Source organism: Triticum dicoccoides, chromosome 3B (genome assembly GCF_002162155.2).
Source record: "Triticum dicoccoides isolate Atlit2015 ecotype Zavitan chromosome 3B, WEW_v2.0, whole genome shotgun sequence".
In the NCBI taxonomy this organism is placed as follows: domain Eukaryota; kingdom Viridiplantae; phylum Streptophyta; class Magnoliopsida; order Poales; family Poaceae; genus Triticum; species Triticum dicoccoides.
The window spans coordinates 471,918,614-471,932,757 of record NC_041385.1 but is presented as its reverse complement, the minus strand read 5'-3'; the positions used below and the strand labels follow the sequence as shown (position 1 = coordinate 471,932,757).

Below are 14,144 nucleotides of genomic sequence, written 5' to 3'. Positions count from 1 at the left end.
CACTTAGGTTGACTTGACGAACCTAGCATGTACAGACATGGCCTCGGAACACAAGAGACCGAAAGGTCGAGCATGAGTCGTATAGTAGATACGATCAACATGAAGATGTTCACCGATGATGACTAGTCCGTCTCACGTGATGATCGGACACGGCCTAGTTGACTCGGATCGTGTAATCACTTAGATGACTAGAGGGATGTCTATCTGAGTGGGAGTTCATTAGATGAACTTAATTATCCTGAACATAGTCAAAAGCCCTTTGCAAATTATGTCATAGCTCGCGCTTTAGTTCTACTGTTTTAGATATGTTCCTAGAGAAAATATAGTTGAAAGTTGACAGTAGCGATTATGCGATCAGTAGAAAGCTTATGTCCTTAATGCATCGCTCAATGTGCAGAACCCCAAACGTCGTCTGTGGATGTTGCGAACATCGGACATACACGTTTTGATAACTACATGATAGTTCAGTTAAACGGTTTAGAGTTGAGGCACCAAAGACGTTTTTCGAAACATCGCGGAACATATGAGATGTTTCGAGGGCTGAAATTGGGATTTCAGGCTCGTGCCCACGTCAAGAGGTATAAGACCTCCGACGATTTTCTTAGCCTGCAAACTAAGGGAGAAAAGCTCAATCATTGAGCTTGTGCTCAGATTGTCTGAGTGCAACAATCACTTGAATCGAGTGGGAGTTGATCTTCCAGATGAGATAGTGATGTTTCTCCAAAGTCATTGCCACCAAGCTGCTAGAGCTTCGTGATGAACTATAACATATCAGGGATAGATATGATGATCCTTGAGGTATTCACGATGTTTGACACCGCGAAAGTAGAAATCAAGAAGGAGCATCAAATGTTGATCGTCGGTGAAACCACTAGTTTCAAGAAGGGCAAGGGCAAGAAGGGATACTTCATGAAACGACAAATCAGCTGCTACTCCAGTGAAGAAACCCAAGGTTGAACCTAAACCCGAGACTAAGTGCTTCTGTAATAAGGGGAACAGCCACTGGAGCAGGATTACCCTAGATACTTGGTAGATAAGAAGGCTGGCAAGGTCGCTAGAAGTATATTGGATATACATTATGTTTATGTGTACTTTACTAGTACTCCTAGTAGCACCAGGGTATTAGATATCGGTTCGGTTTCTAAGTGTTAGTAACTCGAAATAAAAGCTACGGAATAAACGGAGACTAGCTAAAGGTGAGCTGACGATATGTGTTGGAAGTGTTTCCAAGGTTGATGTGATCAAGCATCGCACGCTCCTCTACCATCGAGATTGGTGTTAAAATAATTGTTACTTGGTGTTTGCATTGAGCATAGACATGATTGGATTATGTCTATGGCAATACGGTTATTCATTTAAGGAGAATAATGGTTACTCTGTTTATTTGAATAATACCTTCAATGGTATTGCACCTAAAAGGAATGGTTTATTGAATCTCGATCGTAGTGATACACATTTTCATGCCAAAAGATATAAGATAGTAATGATAGTACCACTTACTTGTGGCACTTCCATGTAAGTCATATTGGTGTAAAACGCATGAAGAAGCTCCATGTTGATGGATCTTTGGACTCACTCGTTTTTGAAAAGTTTGAGACATGCGAGCCATGTCTATTGGTGTATACGCATGAAGAAACTCCATGCAGATGGATCATTTGGACTCACTTGATTTTGAATCACTTGAGAAATGCAAATCATACCACATGGGCAAGATGACTGAAAAGCCTCGTTTTCAGTAAAATGGAACAAGATAGCAACTTGTTGGAAGTAACACATTTTGATGTGTGCAGTCCAATGAGTGCTGAGGCATGCAGTGAATATCGTTATGTTCTTACTTCACGGATTATTTAAGTAGATACTGAGTATATTTACTTGATGAAACACAAGTCTGAATTATTGAATGGTTCAAGTAATTTCAGAGTGAAGTTGAAGATCATCGTGACAAGAGGATAAAATGTCTATGATATGATCATAGAGATGAGTATCTGAGTTACGAGCTTTGGCACGCAATTAAGACATTGTGGAAATTGTTTCACAATTAATACCGCCTGGAACACCATAATGTGATGGTGTGTCCGAACATCATATTTGCACCCTATTGGATATAGTGCGTACCATGATGTATCTTATCGAATTACCACTATCATTCATGGGTTAGGCATTAGAGACAACCACACTCACTTTAATAGGGAACCACGTAATTCCGTTGAGACGACACCGTTTGAACTATGGTTTGGAGAAACCTAAGTTGTCGTTTCTTAAAAGTTTGGGGCTGCGACACTTATGTGAAGAAGTTTCAGGTTGATGAGCTCGAACCCAAAGCGGATAAAAAAATGCATCTTCATAGGACACCCAAAACAGTTGGGTATACCTCCTATCTCAGATCCGGAAGCAAAAGTAATTGTTTCTAGAAACGGGTCCTTTCTCGAGGAAAAGTTTCTCTCGAAAGAATTGAGTGGGAGGATGGTGGAGACTTGATGAGGTTATTGAACCATCACTTCAACCAGTGTGTAGCAGGGCACAGGAAGTTGTTCATGCGGCACCTACACCAATTGAAGTGGAAGCTGATGATAGTGATCATGATGCTTCGGATCAAGTCACTACCAGACCTCGTAGGTTGACAAGGACGCGTACTACTTAAGAGTGGTACGCAATCCTGTCTTAGAGGTCATGTTGCTAGACAACAATGAACCTACGAGCTATGGAGAAGCGATGGTGGGCCCGGATTCCGACGAATGGCTCGAGGCCATAAAATCCGAGAGAGGATCCATGACTTTGGAAGAAATACTTGATGGTCGTAAGGCCGTTGGCTACAGATGGATTTTAAAAGGAAGACAGACAATGATGGTAAGTATCGCCATTAAGAAAGCTCGACTTGTCGTTAAGATGTTTTCCGACAAGTTCAAGGAATTGACTACGACGAGACTTTCTCACTCGTAGCGATGCTAAGAGTCTGTTGGAATTGTATTAGCAATTACTGCATGATTTATGAAATCTTGCAGATAGGATGTCAAAACATTGTTTCCTTGACGTAATACTTGAGGAAAGATTGTATGTGATACAACTAGAAGGTTTTGTCAATCCTGAAAGATGCTAACAAGTGTGCAAAGCTCCAGCAATCCTTCTAAGGACTGGAGTAAGCATCTCGGAGTTGGAATGTACGCTTTGATGAGATGATCAAATATTTTGGGTTTATACAAAGTTTGTGAGAAACTTGTATTTCCAAAGAAGTGAGTGGGAGCACTATAGAATTTCTGATGAGTATATGTTGTTGACATATTGTTGATCAAAAATGATGTAGAATTTCTAGAAAGCATATAGGGTTGTTTGAAAAGTGTTTTTCAATAGAAAACCTGGAATAAGCTGCTTGAACATTGAGCATCAAGATCTATGAGGATAGATCAAAAACGCTAAATGGTACTTTCAAATGAGCACATACCTTGACATAATCTTGAAGGTGTTCAAGATGGATCAGTCAAAGAAGGAGTTCTTGCCTGAGTTGTAAGGTATGAAGTTAAGAGTTAAAGCTCGACCATGGCAGAAGAGAGAGAAAGGACGAAGGTCGTCCCCTATGCTTCAGACGTAGGCTCTATAGTATGTTATGCTGTGTACCGCACCCGAAGTGTGCCTTGCCATGAATCAGTCAAGGGGTACGCGAATGATCCATGAATGAGGATCATTGGACAGTAGTCAAAAAATGTCCTTGGAGTAAATAAAGGACATGTTTCTCGATTATGGAGGTGATAAAGAGTTCGGCGTAAAGGGTTATGTCGATGCAAGCTTTAACACCTATCCGAATGACTCTGAGTAGAAAACCGGATACGTATAGTGGAGCAACCATTTGGAATAGCTCCAAGTGGAGCGTGGAAGCAACATTTACAATATGACATAGAGAATTGCGAAATACATACGGATTTGAATGTTGCAGACCCGTTGACTAAAACCTCTCTCACAAGCAAAACATGATCAAACCCCAGAACTCATTGAGTCTTAATCACATGGTGATGTGAACTAGTTTAGTGACACTGGTAAACTCTTTGGATGTTGGTCACATGACGATGTGACCTGTGAGTGTTGACCACATGGCGATGTGAACTAGATTATTGACTCTAGTGCAAGTGGGAGACTGTTGGAAATATGCCCTAGAGGCAATGATAAATTAGTTATTATTATTATATTTCCTTGTTCATGATAATCGTTTATTATCAATGCTATAATTGTATTGATAGGAAACTCAAATACATGTGTGGGTACATAGATAACACCATGTCCCTAGTAAGCCTCTAGTTGACTAGCTCGTTGATCAACAGATGGTTACGGTTTCCTGACCATGGACATTGGATGTCGTTGATAACGGGATCACATCATTAGGAGAATGATGTGATGGACAAGACCCAATCCTAAGCCTAGCACAAAGATCGTAGTTCGTATGCTAAAGCTTTTCTAATGTCAAGTATCATTTCCTTAGACCATGAGATTGTGCAACTCCCGGATACCGTAGGAATGCTTTGGGTGTACCAAACGTCACAACGTAACTGGGTGGCTATAAAGGTGCACTACAGGTATCTCCGAAAGTGTCTGTTGGGTTGGCAAGAATCGAGACTGGGATTTGTCACTCCGGTTAACGGAGAGGTATATTTGGGCCCACTCGGTAGGACATCATCATAATGTGCACAATGTGACCAAGGGGTTGATCACGGGATGATGTGTTACGGAACGAGTAAAGAGACTTGCCGGTAACGAGATTGAACAAGGTATCGGCATACCGACGATCGAATCTCGGGCAAGTACAATACCGCTAGACAAAGGGAATTGTATACGGGATTGATTGAGTCCTTGACATCGTGGTTCATCCGATGAGATCATCGTGGAACGTGTGGGAGCCAACATGGGTATCCAGATCCCGCTGTTGTTTGTTGACCGGAGAACGTCTCGGTCATGTCTGCATGGTTCCCGAACCCGTAGGGTCTACACACTTAAGGTTCGATGACGCTAGGGTTATAAAGGAAGTTTGTATGTGGTTACCGAATGTTGTTCGGAGTCCTGGATGAGATCCCGGACGTCACGAGGAGTTCCGGAATAGTCCGGAGGTAAAGATTTATATATGGGAAGTCCTGTTTTGGTCACGGAAAAAGTTTCGGGTTTTATCGGTAATGTACCGGGACCACCGGGAGGGTCCCGGGGGTCCACCAAGTGGGGCCACCGGCCCCGGAGGGCTGCATGGGCCAAGTGTGGGAGGGGACCAGCCCCAGGTGGGCTGGTGCGCCCCCCCACAAGGGCCCAAGGCGCCTAGGGTTGGGGGAGGGGGCGCACCCACCTAACTTGGGGGGCAAGTTTCCCCTGTCGCCCCCTTGGCCGCCACCCTAGATGGGATTGGGGGCAGCCGCACCCCTTGGGGTGGAAACCCTAGAGGGGGCGCACCCCCTCCCTAGTTGAGGTCTTGAGGGCTGCCGACACATGAGTTTGACCTCTCCTTGGCGCAACCCTACCTCTCTCCCTTCTCCTCTCCCGCGGTGCTTGGCGAAGCCCTGCAGGATTGCCACGCTCCTCCACCACCACCACGCCGTTGTGCTGCTGCTGGACGGAGTCTTCCTCAACCTCTCCCTCTCTCCTTGCTGGATCAAGGCATGGGAGACGTCACCGGGCTGTACGTGTGTTGAACGCGGAGGTGCCGTCCGTTCGCCACTAGGATCTCCGGTGATTTGGATCACGACGAGTACGACTCCTTCAACCCCGTTCTCTTGAACGCTTCCGCTTAGCGTTCTACAAGGGTATGTAGATGCACTCTCCTTCCCCTCGTTGCTCGTTTCTCCATAGATAGATCTTGGTGACACGTAGGAAAATTTTGAATTTCTGCTACGTTCCCCAACAGTACCCACCCAGCAGCCGGGGCTGCTCCCGCTGCCCTATGGGCCGCCCGTCCCTCCCGCCGAAAGGCACCGCAGGGGCCAGCGCAGTGGGGGCCTCCATGGCGGTCAGCAGCAGCAGCCGCAGGGCGCCGGCCAGCTCCGTCAGCAGCAGGAGCAACAACAACAGTTCCATGTGCCCCCTTCGTGGGCCTCCGGCTACAACCCGTGGACCGGTGTTGTTCATGCCTCCTAGTTCCTTGTATAGTTGAGGTCCGTGGCCCACCTTTGTACATCATATATACGTGCCTATGCACAAAGAGCAATATATCGTGCAATTCAAATATTCTACATATCCTACTCCTAGCTTGCATGACGGTGATGTTGTTTACGTCATGCACCTCATGCACACACGTGATCCCTGTGAGGACAAGGCATGTGTGATTGCTCTTGATATGAGGAACAAGAGTACAAGCCTGTAAAAGGCGTGGCTAATTTTGCCTCTGCAAAACCCCTCGGTCATTGTTTCACCTGCCTTGAGAGTGTGATCTCCAAGCATCTAGGCATTTAAATTCCATGGTTTCTATTTGAGGAGATATATAAAAAGGCTTCATTTTAAAAATGTGGGCTAGAGGCCATCATCGACCATGTGGGCAAGAGGCCGGATAGACAAGACCCTACGCATTTGAAGTAGTGCCCCTATGAGCCCCCACCACCTAATGAAGGAAACACCCTCCCCCGTTTGTTTGCATGCCATTCGGTTCCACCCGACGCATGGAAATGCTGACAGCCAAACCTGTCTCAACCGTCGCGTGCAAAGCAGCGGGTGAGAGAGTGCACATAAGCGCGATCGGAAACACCGCAGGAGGGTGGCCCTGGCCACACCCGCGGGCCACGTGTTATGGACCTCGAGGAAAATTGTCCAGGTGTGAGGCGGCCTTTGAGATCGAAACACGCGAAACGCACCAAGCAGCCAATCGTGTGAGGCCCGGGCGCAACAAACGGCATGGTTGGCACTCTCGCGTCGTGAGGCCCCTCGGAGGCGGGTACTTCAACATCATTTATAGGACTAATGTATATGCTAGTAACCTCACCATTAGATTAACAGGTTACCACACTACACTTTAGGCAACACATAACCAAAACAATGACACATTGCATATGAGGAGCACATACCCGCAACCAAATGCCGTGCTTCCGTTTGTGCTGCCATGTAGTGTGGGGCTTTGTGGGCAATCAAACAAAGTGTAGAACCTGGTTTAGAGCATGTATGTAGGAGGTCCGAAATTGATGCAGGGAACAAAACCAATTACACCCCAACATTATTTTTAGGGACATTTACATTCGTGCCCCTACCTCGAACCCACTACACAAATTTACCCCTAATTTCGAAGCATTCTCAAATTTGCCCCTGTGTCGTTATGTGCCCTTACAGAAATGCCCCTCCGTGCCGTATCCGCTCGGTCAAAGTCCTTTGACCGTCAATGGGGCGTTTCCTGGACATATTTGCCCCTCTATTCACTTGCCACTTACATGTGGGTCCTACCCTAGGAAAAAGAGAGAAAAATCTGTCTTATTCACTCTCCCTCACTTATAACATAAAAAACTCTCCCTCTCTCATAACCTCTCTCTCCTTGACATGTGTGCCAAGGACCCACTTGCACTGTCCACACCAGTCCACGCGCTCCAAAGCAAGGCGAGGCTCGACAGGTGGTCGTCGCCGATGAGGGGCGGCGCGCCTGCATGTGAAGACCAAGGGGACGAGCTCGGGGTGGTTTGTCGAAGGATTTGCAGGTGGTGGTCGAGGCGGATGGCGGCGGACTACGACGCCATGCACGGGGAGCGCCTGAGACATTCTGCGGAGGACGCCGATGCTAGCTGTCTTGGTCGAAGGCTAGATCAAGACCCAAGAGCATGGCCATGTGCCCCTCTGGCCGCCTCTCCTCTGCCCTGCCCAGTGAATTAGGCCCGGGGCCGCCTGTAGACGATGGACGGGACTTTGATCTCCGCCATGGATGTGCTTTTGAGCTCCTAAATTCGTCCGCCCCGAGCCACCGTTGACCTCCCCGACCTCAGTGTCCTCGTCGCTGAAATCTTGTGGATCTACTCCCCTCTTCCACTGCACGACCCCGCCCTGCCCAAAGCCGGCCGCCCTGACTGACCTCGGTTGGCTCGGTCGTGTGCGCGCGCCCACCTACCTACGAGTGTCATGCCCGTCAAGATGAATTGGTGTGCAAGGAGTGCCTCACACAGCTATACTGCCCACCTCGCGCTCTCCTCCCACGACCGTCTATAGCCATGTCACCGAGCCGCCGGCGAGCGCAGCCAGCCGGGCAAGCGTTTGGGGACGTGTGGACCGGTGTTGACCCCGGCAGTGGGTCCCATGGCCCACATGTCAGAGAGAGAGAGAGGGGGGGGGGGAGAGTGTGCGTATTTTTATGTTTGTTGGGGTCCATCTATAAGTTAGAGAGAGGGGATGAGATAATGAGTTTTTTTTAACTTTGGGCAGGTCCACATGTAAGTTACATATGCATAGAAGGGCAAATATGTCTAGAAAACGTCCTATTGATGGTCAAAGGCCTCTGACTAAACGGAAATGACGCAGAAGGATATTTTTATAAAGGCACCTAACGACAGAGGGGCAAATTTGAACACGCTTCAAAATTAGGGATAAATCTGAGTAGTGGGTTCGAGTTAGGGACTGAAATGTAAATGACCCTTGTTTTTATAAGAGCAGAGATAAATGGTGTTTACTAGTATTTGACTAACATGCCTCAAATAGTCGCCTATTGGCACATGAGCGACCGAGTTGGCCGACCAATTTAACGCTAGATAAATTGAATGTTGGTTCCGATTTTCGAAACCTTCTACAAGGCCCCTGATCGGTCTGTGTCCCTTTTTTGTTTCCTTTTTCTTTTCTATGTTTCAAAAAAGGTTACCTTTTTTAAAAATGTTTGGAATTTTTAGAAAATGCTTTTAGATTAAAAAAGCAGATTTTTTGTGTGTTTTCAATTTTTTTTTTGGAATTTACGAAATCCGTATTTTCAGAATTTGTTCACAGTAAAAACGCATTTAAAAAATTGTTTTTATATGATTCAATTTTTTTTAGAAAATTGTAAGTTCATTTTTCAGAAATTTGAAAAGTTGTTCGCATTTTCAATAAATATTTTCTTTTACAATAAAATATATTCATATTTCGAGAAAATTTAGATTTGTTTCAAAAAGGTTGCTACAATTGACCTTTTTTTATAGAATGCAACAATGACCTCTTGTATAGAGAATGCAACAATGAGCTTTTTGTTTTTGAGAATGATGCAACAATGAGCGCTACAGAGTCGGGCCGGCCCAGTCGTTACCTCCTCTTCTGTGCGTCGGAGTCCCCGAGATAAAATATCGACTCGTTCAGTGTGTGCCAGCGAGCCCATCCATAGATTCATCTCTCCTCCCTGCGTTAGGGTTCCACTCCCATTCCTCCTCCGGCCGCCACCTCCGCATCGACCTCCTCGGTTGCCATGGTGATGGATGACCACCAACTCCGGCTACTCCAGATCCCTCCGCCTATCCACCCCGAGGATCCGGATTCTCCTCTCCCGGAGACCATCCTCATCGACTCCTTCGGCTACCTCAACGACCGCACCAACGCCACCACCGCCCGTGGCCGCAGGAGCAGGACCAAGAAGAAGGGCAAGCGCATCCTGGTCACCTTCTGGCCGGCTGCCCCGCCGCGCGTCTCCTGCTTCACCGTCCACTGCCCAGATCTGAAGCCCGATGCATTCGCTGACATGCCCAAGATCTCCTATACGGAGGATGGCCTCGTCCTGCTCCGCATCACCATCTGCCCCGAGCGCCAGCACGTGTACACCAAGAACATTCGCTACTTCGTCTACCAGGCCGGCACCAAGAAGACGCCGCCGTCGGTCAAGCTCGTCCACTGTGCCCCCTACTTCAGGATCTACGACCAAGAGGTTGCCTTACTGCACTGCCACGACCAAGAGATGTTCTTCATCGCCGTGCTCCGCAGGGCCTTCATTGAGCGGGAGTACACCGACGGGCACTTTAATCTCCACCTGTACAACTCCAAGACAAAGGCATGGAGCACCAAGTTGATGCTTCTTGATTCGCCCAAGGATTTTGAGTTCCAGTCTCCCAACAAGGGGATCACCATTGGAGGGGAGCTTGGTTCAGTGGGTTGGGTCGACCTCGGGCGGGGCATTATCATCTGTGACCTTCTCCTCCTTGACAGCAACCAGAGTCTTCGCTACATCCCGCTACCTTCGCCGCTGTCGCCCGATCCGCTCATTGGTTATCCGTTGTATGTTCAGAACATCACTGTTCTCCAAGGTTACATCAAGTATTTTGAGATGCACAATAACGTCAGACCGGGCTCAGACACTGGAAGCTCCCCGATATCTCAAGGTTGGATTGCTGCAACAAAAAAATTAAAAATTTCAAGCATTGGTTCCACTTCTGATAGCAGCAACTGGGAGGAGGACTGCACTATCAGATGCCCAGATGATGTACCATTGGATAACCCTGTGTATGCCCAAATGCTACTACCTAATCTGCAGGAGCGTGGTGATGATACCAAGCCAAACCTCAAGAGAACTTGTCTAGGCTATCCTGCTCTTAGCTTGCATGACGGTGATGTTGTTTACCTTATGCACATGCCTGATACCCGTGGGGATAAGGCCTGTGTGATTGCTCTTGATATGAGGAACAAGGCTGTAAAAGGCGTGGCTAGTTTTGGCGGCTCTGGAAGACCCCTGGGTCATTGTTTCACCTACTTTCCCAGTGGGATCTCCAAGCATCTGGGCATTTTCTCATCAACCAGGTAATTTCGTTAAGAGCTTTCATATCCTTTCGTAGCAAAATGATTTACAAACTGAAGTATCAGAGGTAAACCAACTTGTACTGGCAGCAGAGAGTACTTTGGGTACTTGTACTGAGTGGATGTAGATTTGTTACATCTATGCTTTTATTATGCTGTGCAAGTTAATATCACAAAAGAATGTGTTCCATCTTTCATTACAATTCTGGTTTTCATTATTTATTATTTCATTTGATCATGTGCAGCTACCAGCTAGTATTCTTTAGATCTACCTGATTTGTTGTTTCAAAATAACTACTGTATTTGTTTGAGGACGGTGAACATTGTGCCTGCATTTATCTCGCTAGCATTTACTTTTCTGTCCATAAATTCAGCACTTACTGCTTCCCTGTCACCACATTTAAATTCCGTGGTTTCTGTTTGATTAGATGTATAAAAAAGGCTTCATTCAACAGACAAAATAACAAAAGTAAAGACAGTGTCCAGCTTAACTTCACCGCATTGTTCCCTAACCAAAGTTTCTGCTTGCTTATGGTGTGTTGCACATGAATGATTTCATTAGTGCGCCATGTGCTGTATCTTGCACGCCATGTGGTGTAACTAACCCCTATTAAAAATAATTCACCGCATTGTTCCCTAACCAAAGTTTCTGCTTGCTTATGGTGTGTTGCACATGAATGATTTCATTAGTGCGCCATGTGCTGTATCTTGCACGCCATGTGGTGTAACTAACCCCTATTAAAAATAATTCCACAGCCATTGTTCAAACGGTGCAAATGTGCACCAAGGAAATAAAATAATCCTATAGTTGGCTTATTTGAGGGGAAAATATTGCACACCATTGGTAGGCTATCTCATACCCAGGATTCTGCTTTCATGCATTGCGTCTTTCGTGCCATACTATTTCCTGGGCCATTGTCAGAACGATAAGATGCACTATCTGCACGAATTAAGCAGTGTTTTCTTTTGTTGTGCACAGCTGTTTGGTAGATAATCTTGCTTTTGTATTAAATGTTTATTTCTTTTGTGGGAACCGAAAAGTTTCCATCGCACACAAAATAAGCAAAGTGTAAGCCTAACCCAGCTGTTTTTCGCTGGACAAAATGGGCAATCCCTATGGTTGGCTTATTTGAGGGGAAATGTTGCAGTGGCTCCATGGCTCCTGTAAAAATGGCAGTACATTTAGATCCCTGTACCTCATATTAGTTGTAATTCTAGTTTTGTTCAAAGACAAACCTTTCTTTCTATCTGTAACTACCGATTTCTAGAAATGCGCATAGTTTAGTGTAACTCCATTTTTCACCCCCTAGTTTAACAATTGGCCCATTTAGCAGAAATTCTTCCCACTTGCCCCATTTAGTAAAAGTTGTGCCAGCTTTCACCTCCTTTTAAACATTACCCATTCTGTAAGGAGGGCCGAGTCATCAGGTCTACGTGGCTTGCCATATCAGAAGCATATTTAATCTCCGACTACCTTCTCAGGTCCTCGTCTGCACCGTTGTGCGGCAACTGTTGCAGCCACAATGTTCCCACCATTTGCTAGCGAGACACAGCTAAATGCCAGAGCTAGCTAGCGCATAATAGTGCACTAGTAGTAGTACACTTATATCATCTTCAGCAAACTACTCCCTATTCCCAAGAAATTGCACGTATAGGGAGAGTTGAGGCAAAAAACCTGCTTCAACAGTCTCCCTAAACCCAAAAAATTATCTCCTCAGATAGTGGAGAGTTGCAACCCTCCCCATAAATTTTCAATGCTTGCCATGTCAGTGCGCCGCCTCCATTGACCGCCGCGCCACTGGACCACTGCCGCCTGCTGGAACACCACCGCTGCCGCCGGACTTCCGTGCTGCCGTCGCTGGACATCCGCACCGCCGCCACCTGCCACCGCAGCCTTGCCGAAAAGATGCAAATGAGAGAGAGGAAAAAAAAATGACCCACTGGCAGGCGTGGCCCATTTGTTAGGGAGAGTTGTATTGGGACAAAATCGGCAATCACTATGGTTGGCTTATTTGAGGGGAAATATTGCAGTGGATCCGTGGCCCCTGTAAAAATTGCAGTACATTTAGGGTCTCCCTCTTCTTCATATTAGTTGTCATTCTAGTTTTGTCCAAAGTCAAACCTTTCTTTCTATCTTTAATAACTACCGGTTTCTAGAAATGCGTATAGTTTAGTGTGAACTCCATTTTTCAACCCCTAGTTTAACAATTGGCCCATTTAGCAGAAATTCTTCGCACTTATCCCATTTAGTAAAAGTTGTGTCAGCTTTCACCCCCTTTTAAACTTGACCCATTCTGTAAGGTTGCACCGAGTTATCAGCTCTACGTGGCTTGCAATATCAGAAACATATTTTGCCCTGGCATATTTAATATCCGACTACCTTCTCAGGTCCTCATCTGCACCTTTGTGGCACAACTGTTGCTGCCACAATGTTCTCACCTTCTGCTAGCCAGACAGAATTAAACACGAGAGCTAGCCAGAGCATAATAGGGCACTAGTAGTAGTAGTCCACTTAAGTAGAGTATTTTGGTTGTATTTTTCGTAATTATTGTTTTTGTTCTAGTACTAGTACGCAGCATAAAATTTCTGTGTGCCATGCATGTACAGGACAAGCGTGCATGCGCTAGCTTCTCTCTTCAGGTTTCAGCCAAGCGATCGATGAAGCAAGGACAGTAGCTACAACAAAGATCGTAGTAGAAGCAGCTAGGATTGTTGAAGTCGCGCATGGCCATGTAGACCTGATGAACGAGTCCTACCAAATAGAACTGAATAAACTGGCAAATGTTTCACTAAATGGGAAATGTTAACTGGTGAATGCGTTCAGTACTGTCCCTATATTTGTACCATTCGTCAGATATTAGAGTTAGACTAAAGAGAGTAAACAGGAGGAATTCCTATTAAATGGGGTAATTGCTGTCACAAATTCACTCTATAGTTCAAGATTATAGGATTTATATTTTTAGATTCACCATCACAATTATGCTCAGTCATTATACTGTACAAATTTCTAGGAATTGATGGCTAAAGATAGAAATGTTTGACTTGGGACAAGTCTAGAATCTGAAACACAGGGAGTTGCATGGAATGGAAGAGAACTTGCAAGTTCCTGAAACTGGGTGTTGTATGACAAGAATACTCAATACAGTCAGAAAGAGATAGTGCGAACAAAATTGCTAATGTTAGTACTCCTTTGATGAAGAGCAGAGCGCTTGTTGGAATTTTAATTTAATTGGATAATAATTTGTTTATGGGTCTTCTGCTTTTTATAGTCAATGTTTAGATGATTTAACCTCTGCAAGTAGATATTTCGTATCTTGCTCTAATAGTCAGGACATCTTCAAAGTTGACTCTCAAATCACTTGCATATGTCTGGACATTCGAAGCCATTCAACATGAGCCTGTATTGGTCCGCTTGACGGTTTGGACCCTCAAATCAATGACATTTTTTTTCCCAAATTCGATGAACTTTT

General features: G+C 45.6%; 1 protein-coding gene across 1 annotated transcript; it reads left to right on the top strand.

The window, feature by feature from the left end:
• Positions 1-9,261: 9,261 nt before the first annotated feature.
• Positions 9,262-13,591, top strand: LOC119276593. Its single transcript, XM_037557712.1, has 2 exons — positions 9,262-10,677; positions 13,282-13,591. The coding sequence occupies exons 1-2, from the start codon at positions 9,359-9,361 to the stop codon at positions 13,334-13,336; spliced, it is 1,374 nt and encodes a 457-aa protein (XP_037413609.1). The 5' UTR covers positions 9,262-9,358; the 3' UTR covers positions 13,337-13,591.
• Positions 13,592-14,144: the final 553 nt, after the last annotated feature.

What these genes read in the sequence shown, in the direction of transcription:
- LOC119276593 (XM_037557712.1), top strand. Translation starts at nt 9,359, where the DNA reads ATGGTGATGGATGACCACCAACTCCGGCTACTCCAGATCCCTCCGCCT. An exon ending in GGCATTTTCTCATCAACCAG is followed by an intron (nt 10,678 to 13,281) that starts GTAATTTCGTTA and finishes ATGCATGTACAG; the next exon opens with GACAAGCGTGCATGCGCTAG.